The 18,662-nt window shown below is 37.3% G+C and overlaps 1 protein-coding gene across 1 annotated transcript in view; it reads right to left on the bottom strand.

The window, feature by feature from the left end:
* The window catches only part of LOC134616671 (collagen alpha-1(XI) chain-like), an 80,791-nt gene extending 62,490 nt beyond the window's left edge, over positions 1-18,301 (bottom strand). The window contains exons 1-4 of the mRNA XM_063461610.1: positions 17,930-18,301; positions 11,616-11,780; positions 8,085-8,298; positions 5,985-6,147 (exon numbers count right to left, since the gene is read on the bottom strand). Coding sequence (XP_063317680.1) covers positions 5,985-6,147; positions 8,085-8,298; positions 11,616-11,780; positions 17,930-18,044 — 657 coding nt within the window. The 5' untranslated portion in view covers positions 18,045-18,301. The remainder of the gene's footprint in view (positions 1-5,984; positions 6,148-8,084; positions 8,299-11,615; positions 11,781-17,929) is intronic.
* Positions 18,302-18,662: the final 361 nt, after the last annotated feature.

The raw sequence follows: 18,662 nt of genomic DNA, 5'->3' as shown, positions 1-18,662 counted from the left end.
ATATATTTACTATAACAAGAAAATATGCAGGAGTCCAAAAATGTCACCCAGGGATTTTCAAAAGACCACACACACTTGGCCCATTTATGAAGCCTGACAGTGATTCAGTCACCCCCCAAATTCCGCAATCAGCTTCTCATTCCTTGCCCTCCTCCTGCTCTACTCCACCCTGGATTTATTCCTTGTCTTCATTTTGGTGCATTTGTTGATGTTAGTGTCTGTATTACATTGAACAGCTCTCTGGCATTTTTTAGTTCTTCCTCAGAATTATAGGAATGATCCACAGCAACAGCGTGGATCTCCTCAGAGTTGGCATGGACATAATGGGATGAATCATCTGTCTAAGCCACACTAGAATAAATCAATTAATGGATCTGCGGACAATGTGCATGTGTGTGTAATACAACAGCCTCGACACATGTTAACTGTCATCTCCTGCTTTCACAGCAAACTTTAACCAAAGAGCAGGACATAAAAAGACACTAAGAAAACTAAAAAAGGATGAGCCACTAATGAAAGAAAAGGTCTGCCAATTTATCTTTAATGCACAGGAAAACCATTTAATTCACTAAATATTTACACAAAAGTAAGGAAAATAAATGTGGGCTGTTTTGTTTCTTAAATGTGCACATTTCACATTTGATTTTAAGCAAAGAGTGATAAAACAGCAGACAGACACTCTTAGATGTCCTTGGGTCTATGACCAGGGAAATCTAACATCTGCTTCAAGTAGTCGCCCTTGATAACAAGGAAAAAGAACTGCACATGGAAAATTACAGGCAGGCGGACGGTTTGTTTCTTATCTATAAAACCCATCCTTATTTTTTTTGTTATGAAATAATTACTTTTCCTAGAAATGTTAGCCCTTAAAACTGATTTTCTTTGCTATGCAGATGACACCCACCTATATTTCCCCATAAAGTTTGGTGCTACAGATACATCTTGAATTATGTCCTGCTAAGATTGGCCTCTTTCCAGTCCCTTTTAAACCTCAGATTTATTGTATGGGTTTGTATCAATTAGTTGTAATATTAGCTGTATTATTTAAAATGTTTTTAATCAGTGTGCCCCTTTTACGTTGCCTCAGAAATCTTGTTTTTTTTTTTTAAATTGTTTATGTTAATGTTTTACCCTGCTTTGAAGTTTTAAACTGTTACTCTTTTGTATAATATCTTCTCTTTTTTCATAAAGCAAGTTGTTTTTAACACAGGTATGGTGTTGACTGTGATGATATTTGATAATGAGCACACATTTCTTCATCCATAAGTCTCAACATTCATTATTTATTTAATTTCATTGTGCATCCTTTTCGACATTATTCATTCTCATTTCACATATATTTTTAAGACTGTGAAGACTTTTACTCTTATCATTAATATTGCCTTGATTTGTGTTCCTGCAGACTGTGTATATCCGCCATTGGTTAAATAAAATGACATTGAGTCAGGCTGTGCAGGACATTAAATTCAAGGTGGATGTCCACAGTTTCTAAGAGAAATCTGTTTGTATTTAAAGTATTTCAAAATATGAAAACTAGAATGAACTGCAATCCTAAAACATAGACTTAATTCAACTTAATTTATGAGTTATTGCCAGAGAAAAAGACCTGTCCTATAAAGATGTGAATGTAGTGTGATGTAGTCTGGTATCTGTTCTGATTAGTCAATATAACGACAGGTTATTTTTCTTTGTCTTTGGGATTGAGAATGACTGCCCAAGAAAACTGAATTTACCACCATATGCTCAATCACTTACACAAAAAGACTTGACCTTGTAAGCATGCTAAGACATGATCCATAGTTTCCTCTAACACAGCAACTAAGTAGGTAAATATGACACTAATGTTACTGCCTGTGGACATGTACCAGGTAGTTTTGACTTGTGGAGGAAAAATTAATACACAGAGAACACATAGTTATGAAAACACTATGTAAGCTAACAACTAGCCTTACTTAACATAACATTTGGGGTGCTACAAATATTTCACTGAACCAATAAAACCTTTCACTGGAATTACTTTGTAGAATAAAATAAATAAAACTTCAATAAAACAGCAGCTGCTATGACCCATCTGTGACACTAAACCGCTGAGGGCAGCATGTCCATCGTTCATAGGTGTTATTGCAGATGTTTTAGTGTTTTACATTAAAAAAAGCTTTTTAAATAGACACTGCATATAATTACTTTATTTTTTCTCACAGTAATTCACTCGAGTATTTTCTTTACTTAACTTCTCACACATACCTCTGAACAAGCTTGACATACTGATTATTTGCAACGCCTATTTTTCCAAACTCTGGGGATGGAATACATCTTGAAAGAGCAAATACACAAATGGAATTTCAAAACTGTACAAGTACAACAATTAACCAAGTAGCACAAAGGAGGAAAAGTGTATAATACTCTCCAGATTTCTTCCAGTATTTCATCAAACGCAGCCACTGTGGTCAGCGCAGGGATAACGTTTCTTTTCAAGCACTGGGGGCATACAAATGTCTTGCACCCTTCAAATATTAAAACATTTTGCCTGCCAGTAGCTCACAAAACTGTTGAACTATTTGAACCATCTGTTTGCCTGTCTGCCCACACTTTCCTCACTTCTTTCTCTGTCACTTTTTCCTTGATCTGCTCTTTTCTATCAGGCAGTTCTTTTTTATTACTTTGCTCAAAATACAAAGGTAACAAATGGTGGGACTGAACTATATCCAATTATATATATAACTAGGGCTAATTTATAGGGAAAATGCTACAGAACAAAAATGTTCTCATTTACAAATCACAGTGATCAAAAAACATAAGCAGTGACTCATGACATTCTCATCAACCCTGACATTAAATATGAACATTCCTATTACACAATCTTTACCAAAACATTTTGTGACAGATATCAGAGGGTGAAAATGACTGAGGCAGATGAGAAACAGTCACAGCGCTCAACTTCTCTCAAGCCAGTCATAAACAATGATTCACTTTAAGGCTAAGAGCACATCAGACTCTTGTTATATCCCCTTGCCAAGGACTGTCCTGCTTGAGGGACAGTGTTTTGGAATGAAACACTGTCCCTGTGCAGCAATGACAGACACATAAACAAACCATCTCCACCTCTCTCCGCCTCTCTCTCTCCGACATACACACATGGACGCTCACACTTTTTTGCACAAAACAACACAAATGTAAACACAGAGACAGACATCTGGCACAAACAAAGAATCTTTTAAAGTCTGAAAAGTCGATTCGCGTAAAAACAAGAAGAGGAGATGATTTTACTTTGAATATCTTGTGGCTTTTATTTCAAAGAAGAAAGAGGGGAAAAGGCATTTGGAGACCCGGTCAGTGAGCATATCTCTTAAACAGCTGTGCAGTCCTAGCCAAGACTAAGCACACACTGATCATATTTTCCCCTAGCGTTCACTCTTCGGTGCGCTTCCAGCTTTGACACCTGCTTATGCAATCTACTGCAGTAAGGTAACCTACTCACAGCAACTGGAATGAGAAAGCATCACCAGTGTAATTACACATAAACACAAGCTTTTTTTGCTCAACAGCCACAATTACTATTTTAGATTGAAGAAGACTGTTCAGTCTAAGAAGATTGTTTCTTAGAATTGCACATTATCAAATCTGTTAACTTATCTGAAGGTTTGCTGCAGGTAAACTAAGTGTGAGTGTATGACCCAATAGTGGACACCCTAGCTTAGCAGAATTTTAAATAAATGGAAACAAATTACATTCTGTTTCTTTATGAACAAATTATCTATTTAAAACACGTGGAGCAACTTCGAGAAAGTTAATTAATGAATGTATCTATATCTGAAGCTTTAGAGGATTTGGTAGGCATCCTTTAAAACTTCAAAGCAAGTCAGGCGTAACTCTTACTCGCAGCCTTCACGCTAAACTAAGCTGAATGACTCATAGCTCTGTATTCAGTATACAGGCATGGATGTTATCAGGCACCTCTTAGACTGAAAGCATTTTTAAAAAACACAATGTCTTCTCCACCAGCTATGTAATCAAGTCAGATAGAAATCCAACTGAAATGAATTCAACATTTTAGAGTGAAAACATCATTTTTGGTGTACCTCCACAAATTTTTAACATGAATACATTTTATATATAAAAGACTATGAAAGAACTGGTCTGCTGATTGCAAAGCTGTTTCAAATTTTCACAATACATTTATCGAAATAGTCCAGAAAGTCTTCTAAAAGTTTCCACAGCCTACAAGGTATTCTGTGATATGCCTATAACAGCTGTAAATTTACAAAGAATCCCAATGCATAACTTAATGAGCAAACTCTAAACATAGCACATGGCTTTCATATTCTTTCAAACACGCTTTTATCTATAGGAATATACTAACAAACATCTTTGTGGCCAGTAAGAATTTTTTCCAAAAACAGTGCAGCTTGCCCACAAGTAGCAATTTTAAAATCAACATGTCTTATGTTATTACACTTGAAGTGGAAATAATTACAGCTTAAGATACAATTCTAGCTGGAGCTTACTGTGTGATGCACTGATTAAAAACACCTTGCAAATCATAAAAAACGTCTTGGAACACAAGGAATCATTTTCTTTTTTCTAGGTTTTACAAAGAGAGCATCCTAAATTGCTCTGTAATTTAATATCATTTAGTTTATTGTATTTTGAAACAAAGAACACTCACACAAGCCAAATGAGAACTATTAAATCAGACTTAAAAACAGAAAAGAATGACTGTGGTAAATTTTCACTTTATCCCCTTTAATCTTATTCACCTTAATTATATTAACCAGAAATCACTTTGGAATTCATTCATTCATTATGACCTAAAACTAATTTATTTCATTATAGTTAATGACATATGCATAAAAATAAAGCTATAAATCGAAATAGTAAAAAAATATAAGTGAAGAGAAGCAACATCCCAATTTCAAGTGGTTTCACTATGGAAAGGCATCTCTGACCTTGAAGCAAACTTTTTGCTGACTGCCCAACTTAGCAAGCATTTCACATTCAGCTAGCCTTCAAGCAAGCCTAATGCATTTCATGCCATCATTTATTTCACATCTTCTGCTGAGCACAAAGTTACCAGTTCCCAGAACCATTTTATCACTGTCCTCTTAATTTTGATTCTGCTTCTCACAGTTACTGATCAGTTGTGACACAATTAATTCATAAAAAAACACAATATAGTTTAGGCAGTCGAAATCGAACAGACCCCTTTATGTCTTTGTAGTTAAATATTCAAATCAAATTAGTGCTGAGAGAAAAAAAAAACACACTGAGTAGCACACTGTGCGAGTAGCCTTCACAATAACATTGCCTATGGCTCTTGCCAAGTATACAAAGCCAATATTGTTGTTCTGGCCAATAAAATTCCCTATTATATATATGCACACACAATGAAAGGCCAATAAAATGTCTGGCCTTAAAGCTTTTGGACTCTAAGTATTACAAACTAAAATTGTCACAGCGTTAAATGGAAATCATTGAGAATAATACTCACAATGTGTGTTCAATTAAGCTTAAACAGAAAAGAGAAATTGTTGGCATCTAGGTTAGTTTTCTGTAATAGTTTCAAGGCATAATGAATGCAATTTATTGGTGAATGTCTGCATTACACATATGTAAGATATTCCTGTTGGAATTATGTGTAAGCAGGTTTTTACCTGTATAGCACTGAATCTTTGCAAACTTTGTACACCCATAACTCGATAAAAATGATCATACTCTATAAAAAAAACTGTACTCAAGTCTTCTGCCCAGATCCAGCCTATGAAAGCATTAAAGCAACAATATGACTGTAACAGGCTTGCAGCTATTCACACACCACATGGTATAAGTTTCTCTTGTCTTATCGTCTAGCTTGCTGTAAAACAAATTTCTTTAAAAAATAGTCCCAAATTTGACAACAGTCTTTTAAATCATTTCACAACATAAACACCACCAACCACACAGAGAAAATACTTTAGGTGAGAAGATATTCAATATGGCCGTCATACCTCAAAGACCTCTTCATCTAGGATTCGGGTGCCAAAGACTGTGATGCCCTCTGTGCTGATAATGGCATGGTCACTTCTGGCGAGTGGTCTTGTCACCTTTTTCTTACAGTCCACAATGATGGTAACGCTCTTCTTCTCCACACTGATAGCTACGCGATGCCATCTGTGTAACATAGAAGAACACTTTAGAAATACAACAATGACCCTCTGAGTTTTAGGAAAACTGCTTCAGTCCACAGCTAAGGGAATAGTTAACATTTAGTGTAGGAAGTGGAAACACTTACCAGTATTTGCTATCACATCTGGAGTTGGATATGAAGCTCTATATGATTATACTGGTAAATACGGTCACAGGACTTATTAGCTAGATCGAGCTAGTACTGGTTTAGACCTCCGTTTGCCTTCAAAACTGCCTTAATTCTTTTGAGGCACAAAATTGACAAGGTGCTGAAAACAGAGATTTTGGTCCATATTGATAGGACAGCATCCATCATATGTATCTCACATTTCACTACATCCCCAAGATGCTCTATCGGACTCAGATCTGGAGGTCAGTACAGTGAACTTATTCACTTGTTCAAGAAACTCATTTGAGATTATTTGAACTTTGTGACATGACACACTATCCTGCTAGAAGCAGCCATCAAAAGATGCATACACATTGATCATAAAGGGATACTCATGGTCAGCAACAACACTTGTAAATGATGCTACTGCTTCCAATCAGATCAAAGCAGGCCATTCTCTGTAAACCCTATAGATTATTGTATATAGGGAAATACCACTAGATCAACAGTTGCTAAAATATTCAAACCAGCCCATCTGGTACCTACAACCACACTCAAAGTCACTTAAATTGCCTTTCTTCTCCATTCTCATGCTTATTTTAAACTTCAACAGCTTATCAGGATTAGCTGAAGTTCAAAAGCAGTTGAGCTGGTCTACTGAACAAAGTGGCGGATGAACGTATGTAGCTTAGCTTAACTTAGTCTAATGTGTAGAAGGATAAAACAGCTAGCCTGGCATCAATGTACCAGTTTGCACTGGCACAGTGCTACTTGCCTTGTGGCATCTGGAGAGCTATGCATAAATTTCCAAATGTCACATGATTACCCAGAAGTACACATGCAAAAGTTGTTTTTGGTTAACTATGAAAGTATTCTTCAGTTTTTGCCAGAAAAGCATGTGAGTATTTTCAAACTAGTTGGACTAGTCCTATGAATGGATCCACATGTTCCACACATCAACATAATTTCCTCAGGGATTATTAAAGTATTCTGATTCTGATGACGCTGACATTTTGAGTATTCAAGGAAATATACCTATAGTTGGTGATAAGGTATGTCAAAAAGTGTGTGCAAAAGCCTTGGTCTAAATATTGTCAGTGTTTTAGTTGTGGTTTATTCAAAAATACAAAGTTAGCTTTGACAAAACGTGTAAACCATAGTGCTCTACTAGCCACACATTTTGTAAAATTGTAATTAAAAGCACTGATTGAGCTGTGTATTTTCACTATTTATCACCAACAAAGAACAACTCATGAAATCGCTGCAAGGCATTTCTGTTGGCATTTATATGAAAGATTGCTGGCAACTTTTAACAATGATTTGTTTCAGCTTCATTGGACAGCTATGAGAATCCTGTCCTTTACTGCATATCAGTATAGCAGTGCTGTAAATAATTTAGAAAGGCTGTCATTAAATTGTTGCCAGCAATTTATTTGCCATTACTGTCTGAGTTGTTCCATATGGTGTTAATGACTGAACAACATATGATGATAATAAATGTGCAGAGCTGCGTGTCAGTTTACCAGGCTGGAAGAGTTAAGTATGCTCTGAGTGCCTGAGAAAATAGTTTTAACAGACCGGTTCTGCTTAGCACAAAATATAACCTGAATCTTTTAAAATAGAAAAAATTACCCTAAATGAACTGCTTGTGAGCTAACCTCACAATTTCCATAACAAACAAACTCCAGATTTTGAGATATCGCTGAGATAATGGGATAACTGCACGTGGCATAGAAAAGGTACTATTTAGGGGACACAAAAGCCATTCATCTACATTTTGCCTTCTAGTGTGTTAAAGCGCTCCGTCACTTACTTGCCATCAGAAAGTTTGACGGAACGGAACAAAGGGTACTCGTCTGGGACAGGCTTGCCATGCTGGTCCTCATATTGGAAGATAGGGGAACGGCCCACCTCTACTCCAAGCTGCTGCACGCCTTGCTGGTTGTACACAGAAAGCAGGAAGGACTGGAGGCCAGCCTTGGGCTTGATGGTAAACACTATAGAGAAATCCTCTGGGAATACCCCCCCTAAAGGTGGAACACGCAACAGACATAGTGGGCTGTCACATTAGTAAAGATGAATATAGAGTTTATATAGTCCTAAAATTGCTGAAATGAACAAGTTTTACACCAATATTCTGATTAAGAGCAATGTAAAGATACACAGCAGACATGAAAGCTACATAGCAGAACCAAGATAGTTTTAATAGTTTAATAAAAATATCTCTTATGGGACCTTTTGCCCAGGAGGGTTTTCTTCATTTCTGAATCAAATGAAGTGTAGTGAGTAGCTGGCAAAGAAGAACAATATATGTCTTTAATATTTCATTTGTTTGGTGTTTATCAACACTTCTTTTTGCCATCTCACTGTATACAATGATATAATGAACATAAACAGAATGCCATGATAAATTAACAAACATGTCAGTGTTTTTACTTGCTCATGGGCAAAGAGTGTGTATTTTGCTAGTAATAATTAAAAACTTTCAAACAGTCCTCCCTTAAGAAGCATTTGTGCTACTGGAGACTTCCTTTTACCTTGTGCCCTGTCTTACAAACCTTCTTCTGATGTTATAACTAGGGCAATTGTATTGTAATGAGTAGAGAGAACTGCTTTTGCTCCAACTTTCTCTCCTCAGATTAACCCACAGAGTCTAGACCACTGGACGCGAGTCCGTTTTACTGGGGAAGCTAAACGAAACCTTGGCATGTCCTGAAAGGCCTTGGTAGTGGTGATGCAGCCATATTAACTTTACAAGGGCTATAAATACAGCAACTCAAACAAATGTCATATTTTTTGTGAACATAATAGTTTGGTTCAATGAAAAAATAACTAATACTAGCCAAATAAAAGTCCAATTATTCTGACTGAGGACATTTTGACACTTCACTTCATGACACCTCCAACACCTCACCTCTCAGGCTCACTTATATTACTCAAGTTTCCATTAGTGAACATGAGCATGCTGTCCAGTTAAGCCAAAAATTACACAGGCTTATTTTCTAATTCCTTCAATTACTGCATTTTAGTCTTTCTTTTTGCTCTTTGAAATGTAGCCAGATTCAAAAAGAGTAACACACACTGCACTGACTGGGACATTTCATTTCACAGCAATGAATCCCTAATAAATTTCTCTCACTTTGCTGGAAGTCCATTTTGAGTAAGTAAGCAACTGGGGACCATTTCTAAACTTTGCCCTAGTAGTAAATGAATAACAGGCCGCAAAGGGAGGCATGGTTTGTTTGAGCAGCCATGCAAGCAGCAGTGGTATATTATAATTGGGGGGACTAGAAAGAGATCTCATATTTTTTTCCAGATTAGCTTCTCCTCACTGTCTCCCTGTTAAATCCAGAGGTCTCAGTGTGCAGCTCTACTTGTGGTTCCTCAAGCTTGCAAAGGTAGATTGGGAGATAGATGCTTCAACATATGGTTCTCCTGCACCAAGCTTCCAGTTTGGGTTTGAAAAACAGACTTCCTTTCTACTTCTGAAAGTCGGTTTAAATTTTGCTTTTTGATACAGGATATAGTTAGGTCTAAATCAGGTGAACGATCCCTTCATTGGAGATACTCTATTGTGGAAACAGACACTATGGCCCTAGCCCAGATTCATTCCTATTTGACTCCTTTCGCTTTCCTGTGACAGGGTGTAGGTTGGTGCATTGTAAAGTCTCTTTGAACAAGTCCACATGGTTACAAAAAAGTGACAGGCACATGGATGTCTGCTTAGAGCTTCCTGTTCACCAACTGATGACAAAATTTATGCCACTCAGACCCAAGAGAGGCCTAGTAAACCTGCAGATGGGGAAACTAGAACACACCTATTAGTTTTGCCGCTATAAGCTCAGGCTGCTGGGGAACTTCCTTTGATACACTGAGCATTTCCGCTTCCCCTTATCACTCTCCATACTTTTATAAGTCACTCCTGCATGTGAATACATTTTGTCTTCTCTCTCCCATAGGTTGTCCTATGTTTTAAAGGAACACCATGATTTTCTAATATTTCAGACTTAAAAAATCAACTAAAAATTTGACATTTGGCAAATTTGCTTCTGTCAGTAGACAAAAGGTTTTGTTCTCTGCAATTGATTACTGAAATTGGGATTTGCCGAGTTTTGTTTAAAATCTACTTCCTAATAAAATAAATATGGATTAAGTTCTCAAAAACAGCCTAATAAAATAAATGTGGCCTCTCAAAAACAGAAGGGCAACACACTCCAAATGCACATACAATATGAAAAACCCTTCTAAATTTCACTACCTTAACCACAGACTGAGCATCCGCATCTGCCAGCAATCAAACTTGAGGAAAGACACTTTGTTGGACAAGATCAGTGTACAAAACAATAGACATGCTTTCGTTGTTTTTTCTGTAACAGATTTGTCGGTTTTACCAAAATATCAAATAACAAAAATCTGGTGCTGCTCCGCTTTCTTTAGCCATGTGTTTACATGCACCATTGTAGATTACCATCCCCTATGGGTTCTTGGAGCAAACTGAAATTCATTGGCATCCTCTAGAAAATGATTCTGGAAAGTCTGCACTGGATTTTAAAAGACAGACTTTAACACTGAAGGATTTTATGAGTCATTTATCAAATCATTCTTTGTTATTTCTTTGTGAAATACAATCATCTTTAACTCTTTTTTTAAACTTTGTTATTCAGTGGTTCAAGAAAACAAAACTTAATCATCATACTTTAATCCAAACAACAATTGGCTTGAGCAGCCATGCAAGCACCATAGCTTCACAGATATCTGCCACTCTAACACTTTTTTCTCGGCTAAAATCTCTATGCCAGCATTGGGTGAAGTTCCATGATACATTCATTTATTTTCCACGTTGGATGAATTCTAAAAACTTACTCAACCTTACTTACTTAACATTACACTTTACATCACCTGACGCCTTCAATTGCAATAATTTAACAATGCAAATATTAGCAGTTGTCTAGAAAGCCTCACAAAGTTTCTAGTATTGTTTTGCAATGTTAGTTGTAGCTTATCTTACAGGAAGGCTATTTTAAGTGCCTCTCTGTACAAGTTTCTGTTAAAAGGTTTTATGCAATATGATGGCAATTTCCATTACTAATATCTGAAATAAACTGGTCAAATTATGTAAAAACAGTCCAATTAAAGTGCATATTCCACACTACCACAAACATATATGATCAATAAAATAAAGCTCTCAACAACTTGTGTAATCCTCAAGATTCATTTTATAATCATTCTATAGTCTCTAGCATTTAAAATTGGGAGTGTTTGTTTGTTTATCTGCTTTATGAAAGACCTACTATTGTACTACTGTTTCAGTTTCAGTGTAAATGCTGAGAAGTGAAGAGTTTACCTGGGAAAAGCTGCTTAGTCGGAGCACTGAGCTGAGCCCTTTTTCCCACTCGATAAGCTACGTCGGGTTTGGATCCTCTCCGCGCTGTGCAGAAGCCTGCTGTTTTCCTTATTCCTTCAGGAGAGCTCTGAAAGTCCAGCACCTTCAGTACATCCACTGGTTCAGCTGTAGAGAGAGAGAACAATGAATTGATAAAAATCATCAACAATTTTTCTTATACAGCAATTATTAATGCACTAAAACACAATTTTTGTCACCACAAAAAATAAAATGATTACTTTATTAAGACTCTAAAATGTCAATGTGAAAATAAAACTCAAAATCTATGTCAGATTTTCATGTGTAGTTGTAAATTTTAGTAGTTGTAAATAAAACTACTTCCATGATGAGAAGCTACCCTGTAAATGAGATACTGTTACAAAGTTGCAACTCTTAAAAGTTGAGTGAATAAGTGAGTCCTCAGTCTGAATGACCATATCGCCAATTGCTAAACCTATACTAAGTGCTGCTGCTATGTAAATATAGGTAGTTAAATATAATACCAGTTGAACAAAATGAAAGTTGAGCTGATTGACTGATTAATTGAATTTTTATTTTATTACGTTTTAGTGTCTATGTTGCATGTAACTTTACAGTACACTATAAGCATAGTTAACAGAAAGTCTAATCCAACTTGGCATTTTGATGATAAATCAGCATTTACACCCATTACACCCTTGCTTTTTCAAGTACTCTTGGCCAAACCTGTCAGTTCAACCAGTTGTTGCTTTATGAGCTGCCTTGGCAGAGGAGCAATAAAAATGTTAGGAACCAGCAGACATAATTGCCCCCCTCCTTACCTCCCCGGTTACCCCCACAGCTAAAAGCCACAGCATCTATGGGATGATAAAAATCATTGCTGCTGATCACAGGGTCTTTGGAATAAGGAGAACACAGCAAGGGGTAGCTTTACAAGCTTCTTAACACTACTAAGCTCTTTTCTATCAATGGATCTGAAAGTCAGAGGTGAAACTGCACAGAACAGCTATAAAAACTATTTCCCATTTGCTCTCTCTCCTCCAATTATCAAACGCTTACTCCAGCCTAGTCTTTTTTTCACATGTCTCCTTCTCAAACTGTTTTTCTTCTTAAAACCCTATCTTGAGGCACATCATTAGTTACACTGTAATTACAGGGGATTTTGGTAGCCTAATAGTCTATCTTTAAGGTTTGTGTATAAACTGAAGGGTTGATGTCCAGAAGAACGTAATTTGTGGATTAATGCATATCTGCCTGAGGCTGCATTTGCTGAAAAATATACAGTAAGAATAAGTCATCATTCAAAGATAATTATGAGTTCTGTCTTGCATGGGAAAGTAAATGGAAGAAATGTGTAGGCCTATCAGCAATCACCAATGCAGTCTATTCATTTTACAGACATTCAATACTGCAACATTACTTTCTGACCGTATTAAAACAACGATATGTGTTTTTAAGGCTGGCTGACATAGTGTATTTTAGACTGACACACAAAACTTAAGATGTATCTACAAAAAGCTAATATTACCCTTACCATCACACCCTGACTTCATCAATCTTGTGCTAGTAATGGGCAGCTCAAATTTCAAATGCAGGCGCCAACCAGTTACACAGAAGCTATTTGAAGGTAATATTAGCTAACATAAATATGAGCTACCATACCAGCAACAACAAAACTCCTGAAAGTAGTGGAACAGCTTTAATGTTTCAGTCCTAAATATGTTGTTTTCTTTCAAAAGTTACATAGCCTGGCTTTATATAAGAAGTCAGTAATAAAGCTATGATTGATTTTTTTAACATATGTTTGTTAGCGCTACGTTTGAAGTTTTAGTTACTAATAGTATGCAAGCATTTCACAAAAATTTAAATATCAAACACTTCCCATAATTTAGCTTTTTTAATGACACACACCAAATGTTATATAATCTCTGCATAGTAAATGTTAGTATACTGAGTAAAATTAAAACTTGAGCGCTACAAATGTTCTGCAGTATTGGCGAGAAACATGTTTTTCCCCAAATCTTAATGAAACATTAAAAGTGGATATTTAATTTTCAAAGGGGACTATTGTGCTTTTGCTTATTTTCTGTCTTGTATGTGCTGTTATAGTGGGTGTTACAATGAGGTATTTGCAAGTAATCCCTATGAGCCAAAAGCACAACCTTCCAGGGGCTCCATTTCATACAGTTTTCTTTCTACTCTGGGCAGATTTGCCTTATATGGTCATTTCAGGTGCACAGTTTTTTGCTGTAAGCACAGACGCCCCAAACCTCTGCTGAACACACCTTGGAAGGGCCAACCAATCAGAAGAAGAAGAGCTGGTCTAAGGAAGTATAAGGGAGCTCAAACAGATTATTTCAGATACTGAATAAACTAAGCAAATTGTGAATCATGCAATGATAGTTGGTAGACTCTATGAATAAAAGCGCATAGGTTGAAATAAGCAAAATAGGTCTCCTTTAAACTTAGGTTCAGCGCAGTTGAATCGCCATTACAAACCAAGTATATACTTTTATTTAAGAGCTACAGAAACCACAGAAATAAAAACCAGGATAACTGTGTCCAGATATCGCACAACACATTTGTCTTTTGAATGAGTCAAGGAGCCGGATGTGTCCTCTTCAAAGGCCCAGCAATGATAAACAATATCTGAATGGTCAGCTTAAAATCTCACAGGGACCAGAAGGACTTTAAAGAAAGGGAGATAATAGGCTTAAAGGGAACTCTCCCTTGCCAGGAAAAAAGCCTAGATTAATGTGTTTGATACTGGCAAGAAAACTTTGTGGGAAAATTATTAAAGGGGATCAGACAAAAGCCTTTCCTGAAGTTTACATTGCAGAAAGTCTCCTCATTGAACTTACAATACTCAGCTAAACTCTATGACATGGGAGGGAAATTTGGTTAAAACATATGAAGTAAAGATCAAAATAGCACATACATCATATTTCAATAACTTTAATGTAAAGTTTCATAAAAACAACCATTTGTTGTTGTTGTTTTTTTTTATTTGTTAGGCAAACGACAGAACCTAATTTGAATTGGCCTTTCACCATACCTTTAGGTTGTGGCTTTTCTCAAAACATAAAAACGTAATGCTGAAGGAATTATTATATAAATATTCAGCTGTACATTTTCCATTTTTTTTAGTCATATGGCACAAAAAGACAGGAAGTGCTGATGTAGCAGCTCCTGTTCACTTTTAGGAACCAAGAAAAGGTCTAATGGGTGGTGCTATAAGTCGACATGTTGAAACCATTATGGCTTTTTATACTGGCACCACTCCCTGTAGCCCCCCCCTAACTAAAACATACACGAGACTAAAGTGAGAAGGCCCCATCCCTGTAGCTACTTCTCCCGTGACCAGAAAAATAACAACTTGAGTGGAGAATCAACCCGCTCATGCTCAGGGGTCGGGTCTGAAATTTTAGATCACGCGAAGCTTTCCAGATCTGCTCCTCGAGGCATTTATGCTGATATTGCTCCAGATAATCTGGTGCCATAGTGCACAATTCTTGAATTTCATTTGTTGAGCATGTGTTAGGCAAGCTGCTCTACTGAAAATCTATTTTTTTAAGGCTTTTTCTTTTTTGCTGACACTGCACAAAAAGCAGTTTAACAGACAGAGCGACTTCTGACTCAAACACAGACATACTTTAAAAAAAAAAAAAAAAGAGGAACTGACTGCCAGGTTTTAAACCTCACAAAAAATGCCTCATAAAAAGCAATACAGTCTGTGGCTCTTCTGAGTATTGTCCCAAGTACAGAGCTACTGGTTCTTGAAAAAAGTAAAGCTTGGACTAAAGGTCTCTTTGTGAGTTTCAGAATGCCTTTCTGCATTACTGCATACCTCAAGGCCTCATATATTCCAGATGTGCTGAATTGGCCAGGAACCCCCCACAGACCCACCCACCAGCATCCCATCACCCCCCTGTCCTCCCCCAAACTTTTCAGCTCCTTTCCTTCCACAACCATTCTTTCACAGAAGCCCTGAAAAACGGGCAATATCCCAAAACCATTAAAGATCCCAAATGAGTGGGCACAGCTTCATCCTACCAAGGAGGTCGAGCCAACGTAGCGTATACTGAAAAAAGATTCCCATCTTTCCACCCTAAAAAGAAATAAACCATATTCTAATGATAAGGATGTAAAACCACAAGAGAGAGAAGACAGTTCTCTCGTGCTAAAGGTACCAACGCAGTTTCAGACTCTCCACAGTCTAGTCTGAGGGGTAATTTGTTGGTCTCTATGATTTTTAATGACAGATCTTCTTATTTGCTGTCTGGGACCTGTGATATACTATCTGCCATGTTAACGATCTACTAACATGACAAACTTTGGTGATTTTTCCTCAGGCAATGAAGCGTGCAGTAACATGAAAAACCTCTGTTACATTCATTAAAGCATTTTAACCAGCAGACTAACACTATGAAATACATTTTTTTGGCAAAATGTCCAACTCTCCTCATCCCAAAACTTCTCAGAGCAATACATTTTGATGTTTAAGTTTAGACTTGTGATTAACTTAATCTGTGACATTCTGACTTAATGTCTTTTGTGGCTCTGTGGTCATGCAGCGGCATCTTGGGATGACTTGTCGGTCTTTTTCGTGTCACTGCCATCTACTGAGAGTTGGCAGCATAGGCAGCAATTAGTGTACACTGGAAACCCTGTAAATGTTTGCTAGCACATCATGCAATTATGGTGAGTTTAAATATCTGTCAGAATGAAGGAAGATGGGCAGTGCGAAAGCTGTGCCACTTAGATATTTGCTTTCATAATCTTTTCATTTTGCTTCTCTGCAATTTTCCCTCTGCTGAATCACTTTGTTGTGTATCACAGTACACAAAAAACAATGATGAATGATGATGGATTTAGACAGTGGTGGGCTTGTCCAGTTAGCATAAATTAGCCAAAATTACGTGTTACAATATATCATCTTCTGATTAGCATTTTTATATAGCCACCTAAGACACATTTTTATTTTCTGTCGCCATCTGAAAGGATCAATAATCACATATCTGGTATCAAAATAATACAAGTGTTTAAATAAGTCTACCCAAACAGATGCATAGTTCTGAAACACACACAAAATTATCTTGGCAAAAGCCACAGTTCGCTATGAATACCTACGTGATTTCATTTGATCTTCAATTTCATCGTTTTTATGACCCACATATGTATTTTCAAAACAAAGAAAAATACTCCTTTCTTTTTTCCACCTCCCTCCCCTCCCTCTTCTTTTCCCCCCTCCTTGGACTAGGAGCCCAGATAATGTGGAAAGATGGTGATCCTTCAGGCCAGAATATGAGTCTCCCTCCCAGATTTCCACAATCTTGTGCCCAGTTATTATATAAACTTACAAAACCCATCACAAAACCTATATGTTTAAAATTATACTGTGCTACTGTAAACTCCGTTGACAGCTGTCAGACTGTGAAATAAACATGGTAGGCTACAGCTTATCAATCAAAAGAACCAAAGTTTTCCGCCACATTTAAACCATTTTGTGGATTTGATTAAAGCGTTGGACTCTTGCTACATATTCATGCTGTAAAAATTTAAGGCATTATCCGTGGGCTCCTGGTCATTACTACTAAGTCGAGCGTAAAATTTCTGCGTAAAACCTGCAGTTTATTTTGTCTGAAGAAGGATTTAAGAGCCCTCTCTGACCACACCTGAATGGCATCCATCACCCACTCACATACTCAGAGGAAAGGGACATCTTCGCCTATTTGTGCCAAGAATCCACTCTATAGCACTTGCGCTCTTGAATGATATATAGCTTTGTTGATGACTTTAAAGTCGTTTCACTAAAACTATATAACTGTCTATATGTAGCTTTAGATAATTATACAAAGTTCAGACACATGTGACCGGGAAGACCACCTTAAAGATTCTGAAATCTTGAATATGTTGGAAAGTCACATGATACAGCTTCATTTTGGTGTCAGCATGCTTATGAAAAGAAGAATCTTTGGAATTCTTATGATACTTCTGATAAATGTATTTACGTTTTTTAAATAATATCTTTGACAAAAACAAACAAATAACAAAACAGGCAACGAGATGGAAAATGTTTACTTGGCAACTGAAAATGTATATAAACTGAGTTAAGGTGAGTTTAAGTGATGGCGACCGGGACACCGGCAATAATTGAAATGAAAGCTGAGACCGCTTATAGCGACCGACTAAGCCTACTGGCATCTGGGCTGCCTGCCAGCATGAGGCGCTTTCAAACTGTCAGGGATGCCCTAGACCCGGCACAGTGACTGAGGTGTATAGGAACAGCATCTTACCTGCTCTAACATTGGCAGCTTGGAGAATTAAAATAACTGTGACCGTAACGATTAGCGTTGAATCCCATAGCCACCTTTTCGTTTTCCACCTGGTGGTCCATCTTTGCATCTCCATGGTGAGCGCCCCCAGCTATACGGAAAACGGGCGACTTTCTTTACAATTTGATCCCGTCGACAGTCCACAAAAATGTGCTTATACTACAGCGCCATGTGGGAAAGTACAAGGATGCTTCTTACAGCCAGACTGGGCCCTTCAGATCCGATTCCCCTTTAGCCCAGCTCTCGCACTGGTGGCAAAGGGCTTTCATGAAAAAAGCGCAAGCCACTCCGTTCCCTGAGAGTTGTGCACCGTGAGGAGGCTGGACTAACGCCGCAACACTGAACCTGAACCGGCTCTGAGATACTGACACTGGAAAATCCTTCCTTCATCAAATCACCAGTTGGGAAAGTTGTCTCGGGGCCCGCCCCTTGTGCTTTGGATGAGGTCTAAACAGCAGCACGTAGAGCATCACTACATCCCAGTGCAAACTAATTATAGGAGACAGTACATGCCCTAGAGATACTACAGCCCGACAGTCTTAGTAGCATCCATCCTTAAACACTGTACTTTATGGAGTTATGGAAAAAAAGAAAAAAAATGCGGCAAATAAGGAGAATTCCTTCATTTCCTAAATTTTAACCTGAAAGAAAAGAGTTTATATTAATGATAGAGGAGTAGGAGATACAGAAGTGG

Source organism: Pelmatolapia mariae, linkage group LG18 (assembly GCF_036321145.2).
Source record: "Pelmatolapia mariae isolate MD_Pm_ZW linkage group LG18, Pm_UMD_F_2, whole genome shotgun sequence".
Classification (NCBI taxonomy): domain Eukaryota; kingdom Metazoa; phylum Chordata; class Actinopteri; order Cichliformes; family Cichlidae; genus Pelmatolapia; species Pelmatolapia mariae.
Note: the sequence above shows the minus strand (reverse complement) of the source record. Positions and strands in the feature narration are given on the sequence as shown.